This window comes from Grammomys surdaster, unplaced genomic scaffold (assembly GCF_004785775.1).
Source record: "Grammomys surdaster isolate TR1022 unplaced genomic scaffold, NIH_TR_1.0 126036, whole genome shotgun sequence".
NCBI classification, from domain to species: domain Eukaryota; kingdom Metazoa; phylum Chordata; class Mammalia; order Rodentia; family Muridae; genus Grammomys; species Grammomys surdaster.
Genome location: NW_021620849.1, coordinates 3,374,232 through 3,395,293, shown reverse-complemented (window position 1 = coordinate 3,395,293; position 21,062 = coordinate 3,374,232). Strand labels below are relative to the sequence as shown.

Sequence of the window (21,062 nt, the reverse complement as noted above, 5' to 3'; positions counted from 1 at the left end):
GAGAAATGGGATGAAAGGAAGGATTAATTAAAACACATATATACACATATGAAATTATCAAAAGGAATAAAAAAAATCAAAATTTTAATTTCTTAAAACATATATGTACATTTACATAAATATAACTATGATACATATATACAATGTATATATGTATACATTATACATATATAATGTCCTGTCCTTAAAAAAAAAATCAGAAAGAATAAAAAAATACAAACTAATACTGTAAAACTGTAGCAGCACTCAGTAAAATGGAGCATAGTTATATTTTTAGAAATTATTAAACAGCATTTCCACCAAAAGAATGGGAAGAAGTATCTGCAAATCATGTATCTAAAGAAACTTAGTAACAAATATTGGCAATGACAGATAAAAACTTCACTCTCTGCATGTAGGAATTTAAATGGTACAGTTGCTTTGGAAAACAGTCTGTCAGTGTCTTAGAGAGGTAAGCACAAAGTTAGAATTTGGCATTCATATTTACTCCTACGTGTTCACTTAAAAAAGAGAACAAAGCCAGGTGTGTAGCACACAGAAATCTAAGGTAAAAAGAGTGCAAGCTTGAAGCTGGGAACCTATCTGTGCCATTGAGAATCTCTAGAATTGACAATTCAAAGACAGACTGAGAGGCATCTAGCTCTGTAGTAGAGTGCTTGACCAGCACTTGAAGCCTCCGGTTCAATTTCTAGAATTTAGGAGAAAAAAGATTAAAATAGCTGGGCGGTGGTGGCGCACGCCTTTAATCCCAGCACTTGGGAGGCAGAGGCAGGTGGGTTTCTGAGTTCGAGGCTAGCCTGGTCTACAGAGTGAGTTCCAGGATAGCCAAGGCTATACAGAGAAACCCTGTCTTGAAAAACCAAAAAAAAAAAAAAAAAAGATTAAAATAAAGTATCTTGGTGTTGAGCATGGTTGCACACACCTTTAGTCCCAGTATTTGGGAGGGAGAGGCAGAGGCAGACACAGGCAGGTCTTTTTTAGTTCAAGGCCAGCCTGGTCTATATAGCAAGTTCCAGGCCAGCCAGAGCCATATAAACAACACCCTGTCTCAAAACAACAAAAACCCAAGATAAAGGGGGAAAAAGACCTATCTCCCAAAATATTTTGGTATTGAATGAATTGCTGTTAGATTGGATTTGATATTAGAATTAGCTGTATAAACTTAAGTCAAAGATTAAAAGACTCTAAGAGCTTTTATTTTGTTTTGTTTTACAAAAAGGATTTCTTTGTTGTTGTTTGTTTTTTGAGACAAGGTTTCTCTGTGTACCCCTGGCCATCCTAGGATTCACTATGTAGACTAGGCTGGCCTGGACTTCCCAGAGACCCACCTGTCTCTGCCTCCTGAGTGATGGGATTAAAGGTGTGTGGCACTACTACCCAGCAAGGATTTTATTTGTAATTATGTATGTAAGTATATGTGTATAAGTTTGTTCATATAAGTTCCATATCCATAGAGGCCAGAAGAGGGAATTGGATCTCCCGAAGCTAAAGTTATAGGCGGCTGTTAGTTGTCCAGTGTGAACTCTAGGAACCAATCTTGGATCCTCTGCAAGAGCAGTATGTGCCCTTACCTGCTGAGCCATCTTGTAGAGGCCAGGACTCTTCCCAAGACCCACATGGCAGAACTGATTCCTCAAGTTGCTCTCTACAGGCACATTGGCACGCACTCTCCCTCATAAATAAATAAATTATTACTAATTTTAATCCAAAATAACTGATGAGCCAGATTACACTCTTGTTGCAAGCTTTTCTGTAGCTCTTCGCTGCTCTGACTAAAGTCCACAAGGTTGTCAAGGAACATAGGGTGTTGCCTGGCCTGACCCTGCCAGCTCCCCAGCTCATCTCTCCCCAGCCTGCAGGTCACATTCACACGCCTTTTCCATACACCTGCTTGTCACTCTGGTCATCCGTTTTGTGTTTGATGTCTCCTGATCTCTACTTTGCCATATATACTCTCCCTTATCCCTCTGCTTGAAACCCTCTGAGTACCCCTGTAGTGGTGTGAATGGGGCTGGCTGCCACAGGCTCACGTTTGAGTGTTTAGTCCCCACTTAGTAGAACGTGTGGGAAGGATTAGGTGGTGTGACCTTGTTGGAATAGATTTGCCCTTGTTAGATACGTGTCACCAGGGGTAGGCTTTGAGGTTTTAAAAGCCTAAGCCAGGCCTAGTCCCTCTCTCTGTCTGCAAGTGCAGAACAAATGTGAGCTCTCAGCTACTGTTGGAGTGCTTTGTCTGTCGGCCTGTTGCCTCGCTCCCCGCCATGATGACTCACTCAAATTGTAAGCAAAATTAAAAAATTAAATGTTTCTTCTACAAGTTAACCTGCTCATGGTGTTTCATCACAGCAATACAACAGGATCTAGGACAATCTTCTTTCAGAAAGTTTCCTGACCATTCCATTCTGAGTTAGTGTGTGTGTGTGTGTGTTTGTGTGTGTGCGTGTAACCCTGGCTGTCCTAGAACTCACTCTGTAGACAAGCTATCTCCAACTCTGCCTGCTTCTCTCACTGGAATTAAAGGTATGCACCACCACTGCCCAGCTTTGAACTTTTTTTTCGTAAAGTTTATTTTTATTTTGTCGGTAAAGGAGTTTTGTCAGTGTATATGACTATATGCCGTATGTGTCCAGTACTTGTGGAAGCCAGAAGAGAGCACCAATCCTGTGGGACTAGAGTTACAGATCACTATTAGCTGTCCTGTGAGTACTGAGAACTGAACTCAAGTCCTCTGGAAGACCCTCAAGAGTTCTTAACTGCTGCCCCATTCCTCCAGCTCCTGGCCTTCAATTCCTCTGAATCTTCATGCTTCTAGTCCCTGGGATCTGAGATTACAATCAAGTGCCTCCAATGCTCCACTAAATATATATACTTTTGAAAACCAAACTGACAAGCTGGGCGTTGATAGTATCACTTGTAATCCCAGCATTTGTGTAAGGCAAGGCTATTTACTCTAATATTTAATTTTATTTTTGTGTTTTGAAGGTTTTTTAAAACCTATTTCTTGTTATGTAGGTGGTATGTGTATGCACATATATGTACAGCTGTGTTTGGAGACCTGAGGTTGATTTTGGGTATCTTCCTCTAACACTCTTCGCTTTATTTACTGAACCCAGAGTATGCCAGTTCCACTAATATAGCTAGGATGTGTGCTCTGGGGATCCACTGTCACTGCTTCTTATGCTGGGGTTACAGGTGACTGCCAGCTCTGCCTGGATTCTGTATGGGTTCTGGAGGTCTAAAGCCTCATGACTGCACTGAAACACTTTATCTACCACGCCATTTACCCAGCCATGTTTTGTATCTTAAGAAATGGTCTCCTGTGGTATGGGCTACCCTTGAATTTGCTAAGTATCCAGGTATGACAACAGCACCGGATCCTCCTGCTCCTACCTTACAAATTCCAGGACTACAAGAATGTGCCACCACTCTTGGTTTAATATTTAACTTTTCTTCTCCTTTGGTTTTTTTTTGAGACAGAGTTTCTCTGTGTAATCTTGACTCTCCTGGAGCTCATTTTTGTAGAGCCTAAGTTCAGGCTGGCCTTGAACTCAGAGATCCGAGTACTTCTGCCTTGAGCTCTGGGATTAAAGGCATAGGCTATCATGCCCGGCTATAATATTTACCTTCTAAAAAACTAATTTTCTCTCTCATCCCTTCCTTTCCTTCATAAAACAGAAACGTCTATCCAACCACCAGCCAGCACTGCTTTCATTTGTTTTTTGAGGGAAGGTTTCTGGTAGCCCAGGCTGGCCTTGAACTCCTGATCTTCCTATCTCTACATCCTATCATGAATCAAATCTAGGATTTCTAAGCATGCTAGGCAAGCACTCTACCAACTCAACTACATCTCACACCCACTAGCCAACATGTTTGTCCTGTTTAGCTGTGTGTGTGTAAGTGTCTGTGTGTGTCCATTTGTGTGTCAGTATGAAGGTGTGCATGTGTCACAGTGTGATCATGTAAAAGAGTGAGTGTGGAGGTTGGAAAGCAACCTTAGATGTCAGTCCTTGCTTTTTGCCCTGAGACAGGGTCTCTTTGTGGTTCATTGTGGTATATACCAAGCTATCTTGCTACAAGGATCCAGGGCTTCTCCTATCCCCACTCATCTCACCACAAAAAGCATTGGAATTACAAACACATGCTGCTATGCCCAATTTTACAAAGGTCTTGGAATTTGAACTTAGGTCCTCACACTTGTGTGACAAATGCTTTATCCAGTAACCCATTTCCCCATTGTCCTATTGGGTTCTTGGTTTGTTTTTTTTTTTTCCACCCTCCCAGCTTCTTTTAAAAGAAAAATTAACAGCATTTATTTATCGTTGATTGATTGTGTGTATTTGTACATGTATTAGTACATGTGCTATGACATGGGTGTACAGGTCAGAGAAACCACCATAGGAGTTGTTCCTCTCCTTGTAGCATGTGGGTAAAATGTGTATCAAACTCAGGTCAATAGGCTCATCAGTAGGTAACACTGAGCCATCTCACCAACAACCTCTTGCCCCCCCCCAACCCCCACTGGGTCCTTAAAACCAAATCTCAGTATAAAACAAGTTTCAGCCTAGAAAAAGGACCTGCCATTGGGCAATACCAGGACAGTAAGCCAGGTAGCACCCACCTGTAGCCCACTTTTCGGGCATAGTGTAGGCAATTCTCCTTTACATGAGTCTGGAAGTAAGCAGAGCGACAGAGGACACCGCACTCCGGGCAGCAGTAGGGGGACTTGTGTGCATGGATCCGCTGGTGTGCACAGAAACTACATTGGTTGGGCAGCAGCATCTGGCATACCTGGCAAGTCTAGGAAAGAACACCAAGAGAGCAAATGACACAGGTGGAGTGGTGTGGGAGAGCACACTGTCATAGACTGTAACAGCTAGGTAGCTAATGCCTGGGATCCCAGAACCTGGGAGATGGAGGTCCAAGGATTGCCACAAATTCTAGGACCGTCTTGGTTACATACTGATACCCTGTTTCAACAAAACCAAAACAATAACAAGGAAAAAAGGAAGAAAGTAGACCAATGTAGTTTGTGATTTATGTAAATAAATAGCCCTGAAAAGGATACAATTCCGACTGAGGCCAGAGGCATAGCTCAGAGGTAGAGAGCTTGCCTTGCATGCTGGAGGTTCTACACTGAAGCACTGCACTATAAACACAAACAAAAAACAAACAAACAAAAATCCAACAAGCAAGCTAGCAAAAAAATAAGCCAAACATAGTGGCACATATTTCTGACCTTAGTGCTCGGCAGGAGGGTCATGAGTTTGAGACCAGCCTGTGTTACTTAGAGAAACACAGGTGTTTGTTAAAAAGCTAGATATATACCTGTATTCCTAGCACTTGGGAGGTAGAAGCAAGAAGATCAGGAATTCAAGGCCAGCCTTGACTACAGAGTGAATTAGAGGCTAGCCAGAGCTACATGAGACATTGCTTCAAAATAAAGATAAACAATAAAAATAGGGGTCCACTGTAAGACTTTTTAATGGAATTATAAAAGCTTGAATATAGATTGTGTGGTAATGTTAAAGAATGTCATTAATTTTACTAGGTGTGATGACAGCTTAGTTAAATAAAAGCTTAAGAACAAAAAGATGGGCTGGAGAGATGGCTCAGTGGTTAAGAGCACTGTGTGCTCTTCCAGAGGCCCCAGTTCAATTCAGCAACCACACAGTGGCTCACAACCATCTGTAATGGGATCTGATGCCTTCTTCTGGTGTGTCTGAAGACAGCAACCGTGTACTCATATACATAAAATAAATAAATAAATCTTTAAAAAGAACAAGAGAGCCGGGAGGTGGTGGCACACGCCTTTAATCCCAGCACTTGGGAGGCAGAGGCAGGTGGATTTCTGAGTTCGAGGCCAGCCTGGTCTACAGAGTGAGTTCCAGGACAGCCAGGGCTACATAGAGAAACCCTGTCTCGAAAAACCAAAACCAAAAAAAAAAAAAAAAAAAAAAAAAACAAGAAAATACGCTCTACCATGTAAAGGCATAATGGTCCATGCCTTTAATCCTAGCACTTGGGAGGCAGAGGGAAGGTGGATCTCTGAGTTCAAGACCAGCCTGGTCTGTGAGTTCCACACAGTTATGAAGAGAGACCCTGTCTCAAAAAAACAAGGAAGAGGAGGAAAAAGATGAAGAAGAGGAGGAGGAGGAAAAGAAGATGGTGGTGGTGGTGGTGATATAGACCTCTTTGCTGACATTCTATCCCAACACCCTACCCATACTCAGTCAATGTAGGGGAAAGTAGTTATGCTTCAGTGCAGACTTCCAGGAGGAAGACATAAATCCAAGCATGCTGTTCCTTGCTGTGGTAAGGGGCTGTATCCTATCTATCTGAACACCCTTTGCCCAGGGTATGTGGCTTGACACTGGTATTGTCATGGAAACCCAAGCCCGGTGGCCATCAAGGCCAATTCCTGATCTCAAGTCTTCCTCCCTAGAAGCCACATTTAGCAACAGGAGATACTATGAAGGATTCAGACTAGGCTGAGAGAAGCACAACAGCCTTCCAGAGCAGTCTCTCCCATAATGTCTGGTTGTGCTTTTCTGTAGTTCCCACAAGGACAGAGTGGCACAAGGAAGATGTAGTATGAGAGGTGCCAGCCCTGATCCTATGCCAATTTCTACCTACACACAACTTTAGAATTTGGGTAAAAAGCAATGTGGAAAATCTCATAGACCCAGGCACCAGATCTCCATGGCCAAAGATCTTCAATGACCAAATTCAGAAAACAGTCCTAGCCCAACTCAAGTATGCTAGGATAAACAAGAAGATGGAAGCCCCTGGGAGAGGATGCTGGCTACACACCACTTGACTCATCAGAAGAAAAATGGAACGAAGAGATGAAGGTAAGAGGCTACAGTAACTGTGGTGGTGTGAACAGGAATGGCCCCATGGGTTCATATTATTTGAATGCTTGGTCATCAGGGAGTGGTTCTACCTGAGAGGGATTAGGAGGTGTGGCCTTGTTGGAGTAGATGTGGCCTTATTAGAGAAAGTGTTTCATTGGGGTGGGACCTGTAGTTTTCAAAAGTCTAAGCCAGTCCCAATGGCTCTATCTTCCACTACCTGCAGATCCAGATGTAGCTCTCAGCTACATCTCAACACCATGTCTGCCTACCCCTTGCCATGCTTTCCTCCATAATAATAATGGATTGAACAGCTTAAACTGTAAGCCAGGTACAATTATATGCTTTTTTTTTGAGTTGCTGTGGTCATGGTGCCTCTTTACAGCCCAATCTAAGACACTTTCTTTTGGGTAATTTTTGTATCCTTCCTGGATGTTCTTCTGTCAACCTGATACAAGCTAGATTTGAGGAAGAAGAATCTCAATTGACCAAATATCTCCATCAGATTGCCTGTAGGCAAGTCCACAGGACATTTCCTTATTAGTGATTGGCATAGAAGGGCCCAGCCCAGGTAGACCAGACTGGACTGTCTCTTCCTCTCAAGTGTTAGGATTAATGTACCACCACAGACAGGTCTCGGTCTCTCGGTCTCTCGGTCTCTCGGTCTCTCGGTCTCTCTCTCTCTCTCTCTCTCTCACACACACACACACACACACACACACACACACACACACAATCTGAAGGCCTTTCTGTTTTTTAAAGATGAAGTCTTATTACATAGCCCTCCTGCCTCCAGCTCCAGTTCCAGTGCTGTAACTGTACTAACACAACTTGAAGCTGCCTTCTTGACAGAATCTGCTAGCAATAGCAATAGCAATAGGGCAGTCAAGGGTAAGCACCAAGTGCAAAACCAAACCACATATCTCACCAACTAGAACCAGGAATCAGAATAAGCAGAAAAGCTCCTTTTCTAGAGTTGGGAGAACATGGATGAAGGATAGAGGCCCACAAAACCTCTGCATGGAGCCTACATGCCTAGCCACTCTCCTTTCCTCCTCAGCTTTGCCTCTGGCCCTATCTCCAGAGAGGTTCTGCTCAACAGCTCTGTCTACTGAGGGGCAGAATGATCTTAGAAAACAGACTAAGGGACAAACGCAGTGATTCTATCCCCAGGTTCTCCGGGCACTTCCCAAAACCATGTTACCATCTGCGAAAGGCTAGAAAGAGACCACCCACCTAAGCCCTAACAGGCCTGAATTTGGACCAAACTGACTGCCAGTCTGCTTGGAAGTAGAACCTGGAGCATGCCCAGTGAGACATGTCTGTTGAGACAGAGTCTTGCTCTGGTCTCAAATTCATGATCCCTCTGCTTTAGCCTTCTAAGTACTACAACTATAAGCAAATACCACAATTCCCCTGGCTATACTTGTTGGATCTTCAGGCTTTCCCCACGGGTATGGGTAGAATTATCTTCCCAAATAAAAAAACCAAGCTCTCTGTATTCAGGTGAGACACTAACCATTAAGCTAGATGTCCTTCTCTGAGACTAAGACTCTACCTCTGCTCCCATTCTAATGGGCTCTCTCCAGTCCCCAACAGGAAACCTATATGGGCCTGAGGCTCAACACTCAACAACGTGAGAGTCTACTTACTAGTCCCTCGGTTTCCTCTGCTGTCCTCTGGAAATGTGTAGCCAGGACCATATAATCTCGCATCTGCTTGTGACATTCAGGACATTTGGTTCCATACCGGATGAGCCTCACTGGGTCTGGGTAAAGTGGCAAGGCTGGAATTACAGAGCTGGCATTGTCCAAAGTGGGGCCAGGTTTGGGGGAGGAAGAAGCGGCTGGGGTTGCTGGTGCAGTGGAGTTCACAGGAGCCGCCACAAACATCTGGTCCGCAGAGATGGGCTTCACAAGCAGCTGAGAACACTGCATGACAAGTCCCTTGCTCTTGTGGTCACGGGCATGCCGAAGCAGGCTGCACTTGTTGAAGAAGAGCAGTGTCTTGGAGCACAGTGTGCACAGCACCTCAATGTGAACACTCCGCCGGCTGTAGTGCTGGCTCAGGCTCTTCTCTAAGGCAAACGCGTCTCCACACTCCAGGCAGCAGTACCCACTGGCCGGCACATGGATTCTGCTGTCTGCAGGTGGGCTGAGATTTGGCGCATAGAGGGGCACAGGGTTAGAGCTGTGAAGGACCTTGTTGAAGACCTCCACAATTAGAGGGGCGGCCTTTTTCACCTGGTGCACCAGGGGCACTGTCATTTGCGTGACCTGAGGCTGGTTCCGTCTCTGTGCTGAGGACTTGGCAGTCACAGATGCGGCAACACTGTGGGGGACCAGGTTCAAGTTGGCCAAGTGCACAGCTTTGGGCAAGAGGCTGGCAGGAGCCACGGTTGATGCCTGAAGTGTTGTGCTCTGTTGCTTCTTGCTTGCCTGTGAGTTCAGGGCCGATCCTTTTGGGACCCGGGACCCAGAGATGCGGCAGGGAGATGAAGAGTCACTGGTCTTTATCATATTCTCATCCCCTTTTCTGTCACCCTGGGGACTCCCTGAATTTATGCCTGCCTCAGCAAAGTCCTCTTCCATGGGCATGGCTGCGCCTTCCTCCCCCGGTGCCTCACTTGGAGCCTCAGCAACTGTGCTCCCTGCAGGGGACTCAGCAGGGGACTTACTTGGATCATCAGGGTCTGGCAGGATCCTTGTAACAGTCCGTTTGATTTCCCCTGATGATGTCTTAATTGTTTTGATTCTGACTTTGGGAATTGCTGGTGGGGAGCTGGCAGCCACAGAAGGGGACCCTTTGCTGCTGCTGTCACTGCAGATGCTCCGAGGACTATCTGATGGCTTGATACTTTTTCTAGTGGCCTCTAGAGGGCTCCGGGGACTCTTTGGTGACTTGGCCATTTTGGGGCTGCCTTTAGAACCCTCTTTAGTGGGCCCTGAGGAATCCTTTAGGTGACCAAGCTGATCCTCCTTGGTGACACTGGCCACCTTTTTGGCCTGTAAGGCCACCAACGCTGCAACACAAGAGGATAGCTTGGAATGGGCTGGCTTCAGACGCTGCCTAGGGGGCACAGAGGAGCAAGCACTAAGGTCTGGGACAAGCTTCTTGGGCTCTCCGATATTGTTGCTAGGGTGACTATTGAACTCTAAAGCTTCCCCAAAGAACTGACTGGAATCCAGATCTTTGTGAGGCTCCATCACTTTCTGCCCACCCTGCTCATGCTCCTGCTGGCTCTCTAAAGGCAAGGGTTCTGGTTTGGGTTCTTTCTTACAAAAGTGATCAAACATGTGTAGTTCCGGGACTGGGAACTTTGCCAGAGCTTCCAGGACGGGGCCTCCCACAGTCCCAGGAGGAGGTGGGAAATAACTGTCAGAGTGCTTGGACTTTATCCCAAACCCATTATCTTTGACAGGATCTTCAGGTTCTGGGCTAGAGATTGGGCTGAACTGGTTGAAGGTGGGTAATGGCTCCGACTTGGAAGGCTCTAGCTTGCTCGTGAAACTCCTAGCACTGTCTCCATTTATAAAAGTAGAATCAAACTTCCCACAGTGGTGGGAGTCTGGGGGCAGGTCTGAGCCCCGGAATCCATTCTGTAGGAGACTAGGAGCAATGTGGTCTTTCTCTGCTTCAAATGACTCTTGGCGGCTGGTGTTCTTGACAATGACACTCACAGCCGGCACATCTGGGGCTGATCCTGAGTGAGACAAGGACACATTCTCATCTATACACATGCCCGAAGACTTCAGGGGACTCTCATTCTCCTCACTGGGAGTCTGGATGGCCTCCTTTGCATCAAGACTTGTGGGATCTGGGATGTCAAAGGCAGCCAGAAGATCATCAAAATCTGGGGTTTTCATATCCCCCATGGCTGGATGCTGACGAGTGCTACAAGAAAAGCAAAGAACAAGATGAATGACCACCAGGGTCTCTCTGAATTGTCTTATGTCATCTGTATTGACCACTCATCATAGTAATGCATATATGCAGCTGGCTCACCCCTGTAGAGTCCTACATAGTCACATACCTGAATTTCACCCTAAGGTTTCTAGCCTGCAGAAAAGTAAAAAAGGCTAAAAAGAGAAGCTTATGCCAGGCAGTGGTGGTGGCGCACGCTTTTAATCCCAGCACTTGGGAGGCAGAGGCAGGCGGATTTTCTGAGTTCGAGGCCAGCCTAGTCTACACAGAGAAACCTTGTCTCGAGAAACAAACAAACAAACAAACAACAAACAAACAAACAAACAAAAGAGAAGCTTATATGTAGTGACAAGCTTGCCTGGAAGGTCTTAATTTCTGGGTGGCCCCACAACCAAAAGGAAGAGGATGCCTTTCTATCCAATATGGCCACACCCCACAGGTCTGTCTATCACCCCTGTCCTCACTACCTATATCTTACTAGACTCTGTTCCCCTTCTAGGTGACTCACATATTTCACACATACAAATAAATATCAGGAATAAATGGTGCCTAGAGTTCTCTGCAACTGCTGCCAAGAGTCTCTGAGGATCTTTACTAAATATTTATGTACAGATTCTTATATTCATATACATTTTCTCTTTTCCCTCCCTTTCTTCCCCTCTCCATGCTTTTTTCTTCTTCTTCCTCTTCTTCTCCTCCTCCTTCTTCCCTTCCTTCCCTCCTCTTTCCCTTCCTCTTCCTCCTTCTCCTCCTCCTCTTCTTCTTCTTCCTCCTTTTTCTTCTGATTTTTGAGACAGGGTCTCTATAGCACTGGCTGTCTTGGAACTCAATATGTAAACTAGGCTGTCCTTGAATTCAAAGATTCACCTGTCTCCCAAATGCTGGAATCAAAGGTGTATGCCATCACACCCAACTGCTGCTGCTGCTTCTATTAACACCTCCTTTAAAACATTTTTATGAATATGAATGTTTTGCTCACATGTACACCTGTGCACCATGTGTGAGCCTAGTACCTCTGTAAGTAAGAAGGGGACATAGGATCCCATTGTGGAAGGTTGTGAGCCACTATGTGAATACTTGGAATCAACTGGGATCCTTTGCAAGAACAAGTGCCATTAAGTGTTGAGTGGTCTCTACAGCCTTAATAAAGACAATGAAATAAAAATAGAAAATATCATGAGATAAAGATATGTCATCTATAGTCTTGGAGAATTAATCTCAAGGCTGAGGGGATGAATCCTTCTATCTGGGTGCTAGCATCTACAGAAGGACTTTGTCAGTCTGATTCCAGGACCACATAAAGTGGGAGGGTCATGTGAGGCAGATGTTGGAGAATACTGATAATCCTAGCACTTCAGAGGTGAAAACAAGAGGATCAGAAGTTCAAGGCCATCCTTTCTTACATAGAAGATTCAAGGCCTACACTAATACCTAAGAAGAATGGTTAAATATTTGACTATTATTTAATCAATAAAAAACATGGTCAATAATCTACACAGCAACAAAGAAAATTATTTGTAACTTAAAAAAGACTAAAAGTATTATCACATGATAAGATTATAATATTAAGTATTTGTTGGAGCTATGATTGAAAAGAAAAAGAAAACTTTAGGGTAATGAAATTACTAGCAAGTTATTTTAGTTATTTAGTGCACATCTGTTGCACTAATAAATTACTTCTATAAAATTTAAAAGGGAGAAAAAGAAGAGAAGCATTAGAACTACAAGGGAGGCAGGTGGCATGGTGAACGTGTATCTCTTACCACCCCAATAGCAGCAACAGGTTTGCTCTCATATCATAACCACCCAGACTCCAAACTTCCACAAAGAGAATCTCCCTGCCCAGGAATTCTCACGGAAATGAGAAAATTATATTCCATCCTCTTGGGAAGATATCCAGTTATAGATAAGTAAAATAGCAATTATTTAAAAAGGGTCGGTAAACTGCCTCACTGGAATGAGATTAAAGTTTTAAGCAGAACAGATATTTGTCTCCTGGACTAGATGCTGGAATCCATAAACAACAGGCAGATACCAGCATCCCAATGCCAAGTGATCTGATGTGCAGGGCAGCATAACTATGAAGAAATGCCTTCAGGACCTTTGCTTCAGATGCTCCCTCCCTCACTTCTTCCTGCCTTTCAATGCCTAAAGGGAGAACGCTGAAGAAAGGTAGGACAGATTGGCCCCTCTGCAGTGCTGGGGAAAGCACGTGGGAGTGCAGGAACAGTGGTTGACAGAAAAACATTTACTGGGGCCAGTGTCCTGCAGAAAAGAACAGGGGTTTGATGAAGAGGCATTACATTAGAATAAGTAGTATTCTGTTACTTTAATTTTTTTATTGAATCTTATTCTTCCATGTTTTTATTTATTTATTTACTTTAGATTTAATTTTTTTTATGTATGTGAGTACACCATTGCTGCCATCAAACACACCAGAAGAGGGCATTGGATCCCTCCCATTACAGGTGGTTGTGAGCCACCATGTGGTTGCTGGGAACTGAATTCAGGACCTCTGGAAGAGCTCTTAACCACTGAGACATCCCTCCAGCTTTAATTTTTTTAATGGCTATTTTTAATGATGGTTTTGAAGCACTTTAACTTCTCTTTTAGCCCACCACCCAGCAGAGGTAGTGGAAAAGAAAGGATACAGGAAAATGGACCTGTTTAGAAAGGTTCTTTGGAGCAACTCCAATCTGTATTGTCTGAAAATTGCCAGTTTAGTTCACAGGTTAGCAGCAGTAGCTTGATGCACTTAACTGAAATATTAGCAGTCCAGTTTGGTAGAGATGGGTTAGCATCAGCGGTGGCATGACCTAGTAGGAATAGCCAGGCCTCAGCCTGGGCTTGAGTCAACAGGAGGGACAAGAGCCAATAAGAATGCCAGGAAAAGTTCTCGGCTGTGCCTCCCGTGGTTGAGGGAGCCAAAGATCAATGAAGAGTGAGGGCAACTAGTATCCATCTGTGTGAGTAAGCCAAGCTCAGCCCTATCACTGTATGCCCTTTTATAGTTCCTCCAAACATCACGTGTCCTCTATAGGCCTCGTCTCAGCACATAACTTCACTCTGCCAATCAACCCAAGTCTGAGGAAGCAGTAAGAAACTGCAGCACACCACCAGATGTTTTTTGGGTATGTTTTTACAAATATAGTTCAACTATGTAATTAATGTAAGGCGGACCAATATATGTGTGTCAATAGCAAAACTTTCATCATATGTCTTTTTACGTTCTTGTTTTAGTAAAACGTCCTTTGACCTGTCTGTTTTAGTTAAACATTCTTTTCACAAGTCTGGCTTAGCCTTTTACCTGTGTCCATTTTACCTAAAGGTTCCTTCTTTTATTTGCTCCAGCAAAATACCATCCAACACAAGTGACTTTCCAAAGAACCCTTAAGTTTCTACTTCAGTTCTCCCACAGAAATTCGTCACAGGTTTCAGAGAATGATCAGACATAAAATTTATTTGCTAGAAAGTCAGTTAGCTAGTGCAGGAGTGCTGGTGCACACCTACAATCTCATCTCTTGGGAAGGCTGAGGCAGGAGGATTGAGAGAAGGCTAGGCTGAGCTGCATAGTAAGACTTCATCTTAAAAAAATAACAAAACAAAGATAGGTATGGTGGCAAATACCTGCAACCTCAGCACTCTGGGAGGTGGAGGCTAGAGATCAGGAGTCCAAAGCAGGGTAGTGGTGTGCACACCTTTAATCCATAATTCTGGAAGCAGAGACAGATCTTGAGTCAAAGACAGCATGGTCCACAGAGTGAGTTCTGGGGTGACTAAGACTACACAGAGAAACCATGTCTCAAAAATATTTTTTTTCTTTAAATAAAATAATACTCCCAAGTGTTACTGAGTTGTGGTAAAAATAAGTGGTAAAAAATCATATAAGTAGTCATTTATATGACCTGTTAGAAGAATAATGTAACAATGCATAAGCAAAGCTACAATTACAACTTCCTCTAGGATCTACTAGCTTTTCTAGGAAATTTTACCAAATATTTTAGTAAGAAATAAGAAACATCTTAATTTTGAATGGAGTCTCACCAAGTCTAACTGACAAATTAGAATTCTTTGAGAGGTAAAAATAATAAATTTATATGACTATAGCAAAATTAGGAGGTAGAACTTCTTGCCTTTAGCAAAATCCTACCCCAAAACATAGCAACTGAACACCATAAATCTGAGTAATATACACCATATGTCTATTTGTGCACATGGATGTGACCGCCATTTCTAGTTAACTAAAAAAAAAAAGATTTTAACTCACTGACCAATTCTAGTGTCAAGTTTAATGCTTACATAAGTTCCCTGAAATGACGGATCTCAACCCACGGCATTATCTGCTATGCTTTGGATCTTAAATATCTCCCAAGGATTGGTGTTTTGAAGGCTTGGTTAGCAGCCATGGCTGTATTGAAAGAGGAAATCAGACTAGAGGCATGCTTTTAAAGGGGATACTGTGTTCCCAGACCCTTCTTTTTTGTTTGTTTGTTTCACAGAAGCTATGAGATCAGACAGCTACTCTACCACAAGTTTCCTTAAGCATGTTATGTTGCTTTGTCTCAGGTCCAAAGCAACAAGGCAAATTGATCATAGACTAAAATCTCAGAAGTTATGAACCTAGAAAACAACAATTAAAAGAGGACAAAACACAAAACATTGATTTTTTTTGAACCATGGCCTCACATTATACATTTAGAATAAAGAGTTTAAACAATGCTGTTCATAAAGAGCTCTGATGTACTGACTAGCTGTATGTCAACTTGGCACAAGCTAGAATATTATAGAAGAGAGCACCTCAATTGAGAAAATGCCCCCACTAGATTGGCATATTGGCAAGCCTGTGGTTCATCTTCTTGAATGATGATTGATGCAGGAGGGCCTAGCTCACTATTGATGGTGTGTCATCCCTGGGCTGGTGGTCCTGGGTGCCATAAAAAAGTAGGCTGAGTTCTTACCCTGACTTCCTTCTTCTGTGATAGACTTATAAGTTATAAGATAAAATAAACCCTTTCTACCTCAAGATGCTTTTGGTCATGGTGTTTATCACAGAAATAGAAACCCTAATTAAGGTAAATAGATATCAGTTTAGAATAGCCCCTTAAAGTTGGGCAGTGGTGGTGCACATCTTTAATCCCAGCACTTGGGAGGCAAAGGCAGGGGGATTTCTGAGTTTGAGGCCAGCCTGGTCTACACAGTGAGTTCCAGGACAGCCAGGGCTACACAGAGAAACCCTGTCTCGAAAAACCAAAACCAAAACCAAAAAAAAAAAAAAAGAAAAAAGAAAAGAAAGAAAATGGGCTTAGGGTTGTATTCAGTGGTAAAACATTGCCTAGTATGTGCAAAGGCCTAACTCAACCTCTAGTACTACAACAGACATGGAAGGGAAAGGGGGTGGGGGGAGAAGAAAAGCCATACTAGTGCAGGAAAGGTCCTGAGAAATGAGAGTGGAGTTATGAAACACATGTGAGGGGCCACCAAAATGATTCAATGGTAAAGGCACTTGCAGCCAAACATGCACATGTGCACACACAAAACAGACAGGAGAATGGAAGCCAGAGAGTATAACCATTTCAATTTAAATAAATGAAGATTTGGGGGAAAGAAGGCTGTATAACTAAAGTGGAAGCCTGTTTATCCAAATAACAGAAAAGAGCAGTAGTTTACTTTAAAAAAAAAAAATGTAGACAACAGTGAGATGACTCAATAGTCAGAAAATACATTCAAGTTACTATACAGGTAAAACATATACAGAGCTAAGTACCTAAGTACAGAAGAATAGAAGAGGAGATGCCTAACATGTACAAAGATCTGGGTTCAATCCCAAGCAACACACACAAAAAACCCCATATATATATATATATATATATATATATATATATATATATATATATGTGTGTGTGTGTGTGTGTGTGTGTGTGTGTGTGTGTATTAAACATTTAAATGTAGAAGAAAAAAGAAAGAAAAAGAAAGGCTATAAATAGCTAAGAATAGACTTGACATTGAATATATGGAATTTTTTCTTCCCTTTGCATCAAAATGTTCAAATTAAAAAAAAAAAATCCTTATTGAGGTTTGATCTTGTGCTTGTATTGTAATGCTAAATACTGCACCCCACCCCTCCCTGCTTGGCTGCACACAGGGATGAGGGAGTCTCATCCCAAGTGACACACCCAAGGGAAGCTAGGTAACCTTGCTCCCCAAGTTAACCCTGATTGGAGAATAAAGATGCCTACTGCTAATAGTTGGGCAGAAGAGAGATAGGTGGAGTTCTTGGGTTCCCAGGCTTGGAGTCTGAGAAGACCAAGAGGGGAAAACAAAGGGGGTGGGGGGAAGGGAAGAGGAAGCCACCAAGGAGTTATGAATACATGGCCATTAGAGCTACCCAACTGGAATTGATAGCTAGCCAATTGGAATGAAGAGCAGTCCAGATGGTACATAACAAGTTATAATTCAAGGTTATTGATGGGGAAATAAATTATAATGGTATAGAAGGCAGATATCTGCCTAGCTCTAGCGCTGATTAAGGCTTTTTATAAAAATAAAAGTTGTATGGGGTTTTTTTGTTTGTTGTTGTTTTTTTTGTTTTGTTTGTTTGGTTGGTTGGGGTTTTTTTGTTTGTTTTTTGGGTTTTTTTGGCCTGGGAACTGAATGATCAAGCTCAGGGTAGAAACCCTCATTTGAGATTAGTTTCAACAACAATTTCAGGTCTGGTAAGATGGCTCAGCAGGTTAGGACACTTGCTGTCATGCCTAACAACCTTGATTTTATTCTTAGGACCCACAGAACCAATACCCACAAGTTGTCTTCTGACCTCTACATGTACACTAAGTGCCCGAGGATGCAGACACTAAGTAAATACATACAACAAATTTAAGCCAGGCTGCGGTGGCGCACGCCTTTAATTCCAGCACTTAGGAGGCAGAGGCAGGTGGATCTCTGAGTCCAAGGCCAGCCTGGTCTACTTAAATTTGCCAGCTCTTTTGTGCATATAATAAATTCCTATGTTAAGTATTGACTCCTAAGGTAGATAAAAAGACCTTTCCATATACAAGTTACAACTCTCCTGGACATAATCTAGATTTGCTTACACGTCAAGTGACCCAAAATGACTGGCTGTTTCATTCATGAGACACCTGTTGCTCAACCAACTTAAAAAAAAAAAAAAAGCCCAAGGAGTCTCAGCCTTAGATTAGTAGTTAAGAAACAGCTGTTCCAATGGACAAATAAGACAAAACAGAATTCTATGGCAGGCACAGGCATTACACAGGATGTAAGAATTGAAAAAGACCTCCAAAAGCCACTGTAACTGCTGCTGCTCTGCCTATAAAGTGTAAAATTAACAGGGGCCAACAGAATAGCTGAACAGGTAAAGGCACCAACCACCAAGCTCAAGGCCCAGAGTTCAAGCCCTAGAACCCACATGGTGGAAGGTGAAGAACAACTCCTACACGTTGTTGTATGCCTTCCACATATGTACCACGGCATATGCACATGCACACACACACAAGCTCACACACACACAAATAAATTAATAAAATGTGATGCATGTAAAATAGTAATCGTAGTAGTAATAATATGAACAACATGCAAACAACTGAAACGATGCTCAGGTTCCAGGCACAGCAATTGTGACTCAACAGGTCAAAGCTTCCTAGTTTCTAGAACATTCTTCTAGTCCAACTCTTGATTTGATGCATAAAAAACTAGGACTCAGAGAGGGGAGTTTATCCCCAGGTTACAAAGGTTTATGCTTGTGGGGACAAAAGCTGAAGGCCAGGACTCTACTCTAGACCTCGTACGAGCACTAAAGGCACACTGAGGGCATGGGGTTCTTACACGAGTCACCCTAGCTTCCTCTGCTTTACTTACTGCCTCTCATGGCATAATTCTCTACCATTATTACAGCTGTTTTCAGTAATGTGGTGGCTTTCCTGCCTTTACAAGCCCTTGGTAGGAACTCACTAAATCATTCCCTGGCACTTTTAGACTTGGCACTGTACGTGCATGTCTGACAGACACCTCACGTCTAACAGACCCAATAGCAACTTTTGATCTCCTCTTACACACACCCTTACTCAGAAGACGACACTGCCCATCTTCAGGTGCTGAGGCCAATTTTTTCCCTTCATCCCTCCCACCTCACACACAAGAAAATACCATGCACTATATATACTTTTAAGATGCATCTAAATCCAGCCATTCCTCACTACTAGCAACAGCACCACCTTTCCTGGATTCTCGCCATGGCCTGGATTCTGTCTGGTCTGTAATAGCCATGGTCAATGTAACAGCCGAAAGCTGCTTTGAAAATATAGGTTAGATAATGGTCCTTCTCTCAACCTGCTCCAACACCATCTTGTCTCATCCTAGTTAGATCCAGTCTTTCTTGAAGCCTCCACAGCCTGCTGGATCTCACTGGTATGTCTTCCCCATAAGACTCTCTCATACCAAATCTGTCATAGCACCTATAGCTCTCCTGACCATTCTTCAAGCATTCTGGCCATGCTCCTGCCTCAGAACTTGTACATTTCCAACTTTCTCTGATCTCTAAGACTTTGCTCACTTAATGTATACCTATAATTCCATAATTCAGGAGGTTGAGTTGGAAGCCAGCCTGGGCTACACAGAGAGATTCAAGATGAAAAAACAAGGAAGACAAGAAAAGAAAGATTCTTGTTCTAGGTCTCCGTGGACTCCTCCTTGGGTCCTAAGGTCTTTGATCTATGTAGATGTTCTTCACAGCCCTCCATCCCTCATCCGCAGCCCTTTCCTCTGCCTTTCCCACAGCACTTATGACCGCTGAGCACGCGCCCACCTCCCTCGCTGTGGACAAGCCCTGCTGTGTTCACTAGAAGGTGACCCACTACTAGACTCTCACTACATCCTTTGTCCAGAGTTGAGACAATTCAGGGATGGTAAAAACCTGCCAAGCTAAGCATCTGACAAATGTGCAACACGTTTGTGTGAGTTTCTAAGACTAGAGGAGGGGACTGGAGACTAAAGGTAAGGTACTACATGCATACTGAACACATGCTTAACCACTCCTCTAAACTCTAACTCCTGAAACTCTCAAAAAGAAACGCTCTAGGAGCCGGACGGGCGGTGGTGGCGCACACCTTTAATCCCAGCACTTGGGAGGCAGAGGCAGGCGGATCTCTGAGTTCGAGGCCAGCCTGGTCTACCAAGTGAGTTCCAGGACAGCCAGAACTACACAGAAAACCCTGTCTCGAAAAACCAAAAAAAAAAAAGAAAAGAAAAGAAAAGAAAGGCTGTAAGGGGTGGTAGGCCTTGTGGATAGGAAAGGACCTACCTAGAGTAGCCCTTGTCTATGAATCCTGGATCTCTACAGAAACTGATTAAGCCTAAATATTTCATCAGTGAAAAAACACCTACTGACCTAGTCCTAGAATCAGCCTAGACATCTATCTGAGGGTGAGTTCAGTGAGAAGTCAATGGAGATGGAAGACTAGCTCTAAGACTAGGCCGTAGGACCCAAGAGGAAGACAGGGGTTGATCCTGAATCATAAGGGGATAAGTCTATGAAAAGACTAAACCCCATGAAACTATGTATTGTAAAGGCACTGCACGCTGTGTGAGGCTTACCACAAAAAAGCTGCTGTGTTACAAGAAAATGGGACAGGGACTGAAGAGACTGCTCAATGGTGAAGAGCACTGGACTCTCCTCTCGAGGACCCAGGTTTGATTTCCATTTGACCCAAGCTCACAACTGTCTGTAACTCTAGTTGCAGAGGATATATAATACATTCTTCTGGTGTCTGAGGACACCACATATGGTATAGAGATATACATGCAGACAAAACACCCATACATATAATATAAAAATAATCAAAATTTAAAAGAAAACAAAATAGAGGTAGAGGGAGTAAGAATTATACAGACTATAAAGGAGACTGAAGCAGACACTAGGCAGGCAACGAAGTCATAGAGCTGGGAGTACAGATAAAATCTGATACTTTATAATCTGCACTTACTTTGCCTTGCCTTACTTGCAAACAGATCTAGGTACTACCTGGGCCTCCATTTGTGAGAAAAGAATCCAGACACTTGAGAGAAAAGGAGACAGTTCGTTTGCTCATACATAGCCGTAAGGAATGCCTCTCACTGAACTTTATAAAGCATCATTCCTTGGTATGAAGAACTCCTCAAAACTAAGCAGGAATCCAAGAACCTCAAAACTTGCTGGAAACCAAATCTCCATTTCTGGGAGGAGAAAGTAGTCATTCCACAGGACCGCTGACCCATCTCTAGTGTCACTGTTTAGTG

The 21,062-nt window shown here is 43.2% G+C and overlaps 1 protein-coding gene across 2 annotated transcripts in view; it reads right to left on the bottom strand.

Moving 5' to 3' along the window:
- Positions 1-21,062, bottom strand: part of Znf592 (zinc finger protein 592) — a 51,235-nt gene that overhangs the window by 10,211 nt on the left and 19,962 nt on the right. The window contains exons 3-5 of one of the 2 annotated variants that reach the window (XM_028754809.1): positions 14,403-14,488; positions 8,504-10,745; positions 4,619-4,797 (exon numbers count right to left, since the gene is read on the bottom strand). In XM_028754809.1, coding sequence (XP_028610642.1) covers positions 4,619-4,797; positions 8,504-10,726 — 2,402 coding nt within the window. In that variant the 5' untranslated portion in view covers positions 10,727-10,745; positions 14,403-14,488. The remainder of the gene's footprint in view (positions 1-4,618; positions 4,798-8,503; positions 10,746-14,402; positions 14,489-21,062) is intronic. The other variant, XM_028754808.1, reaches the window with a different exon arrangement.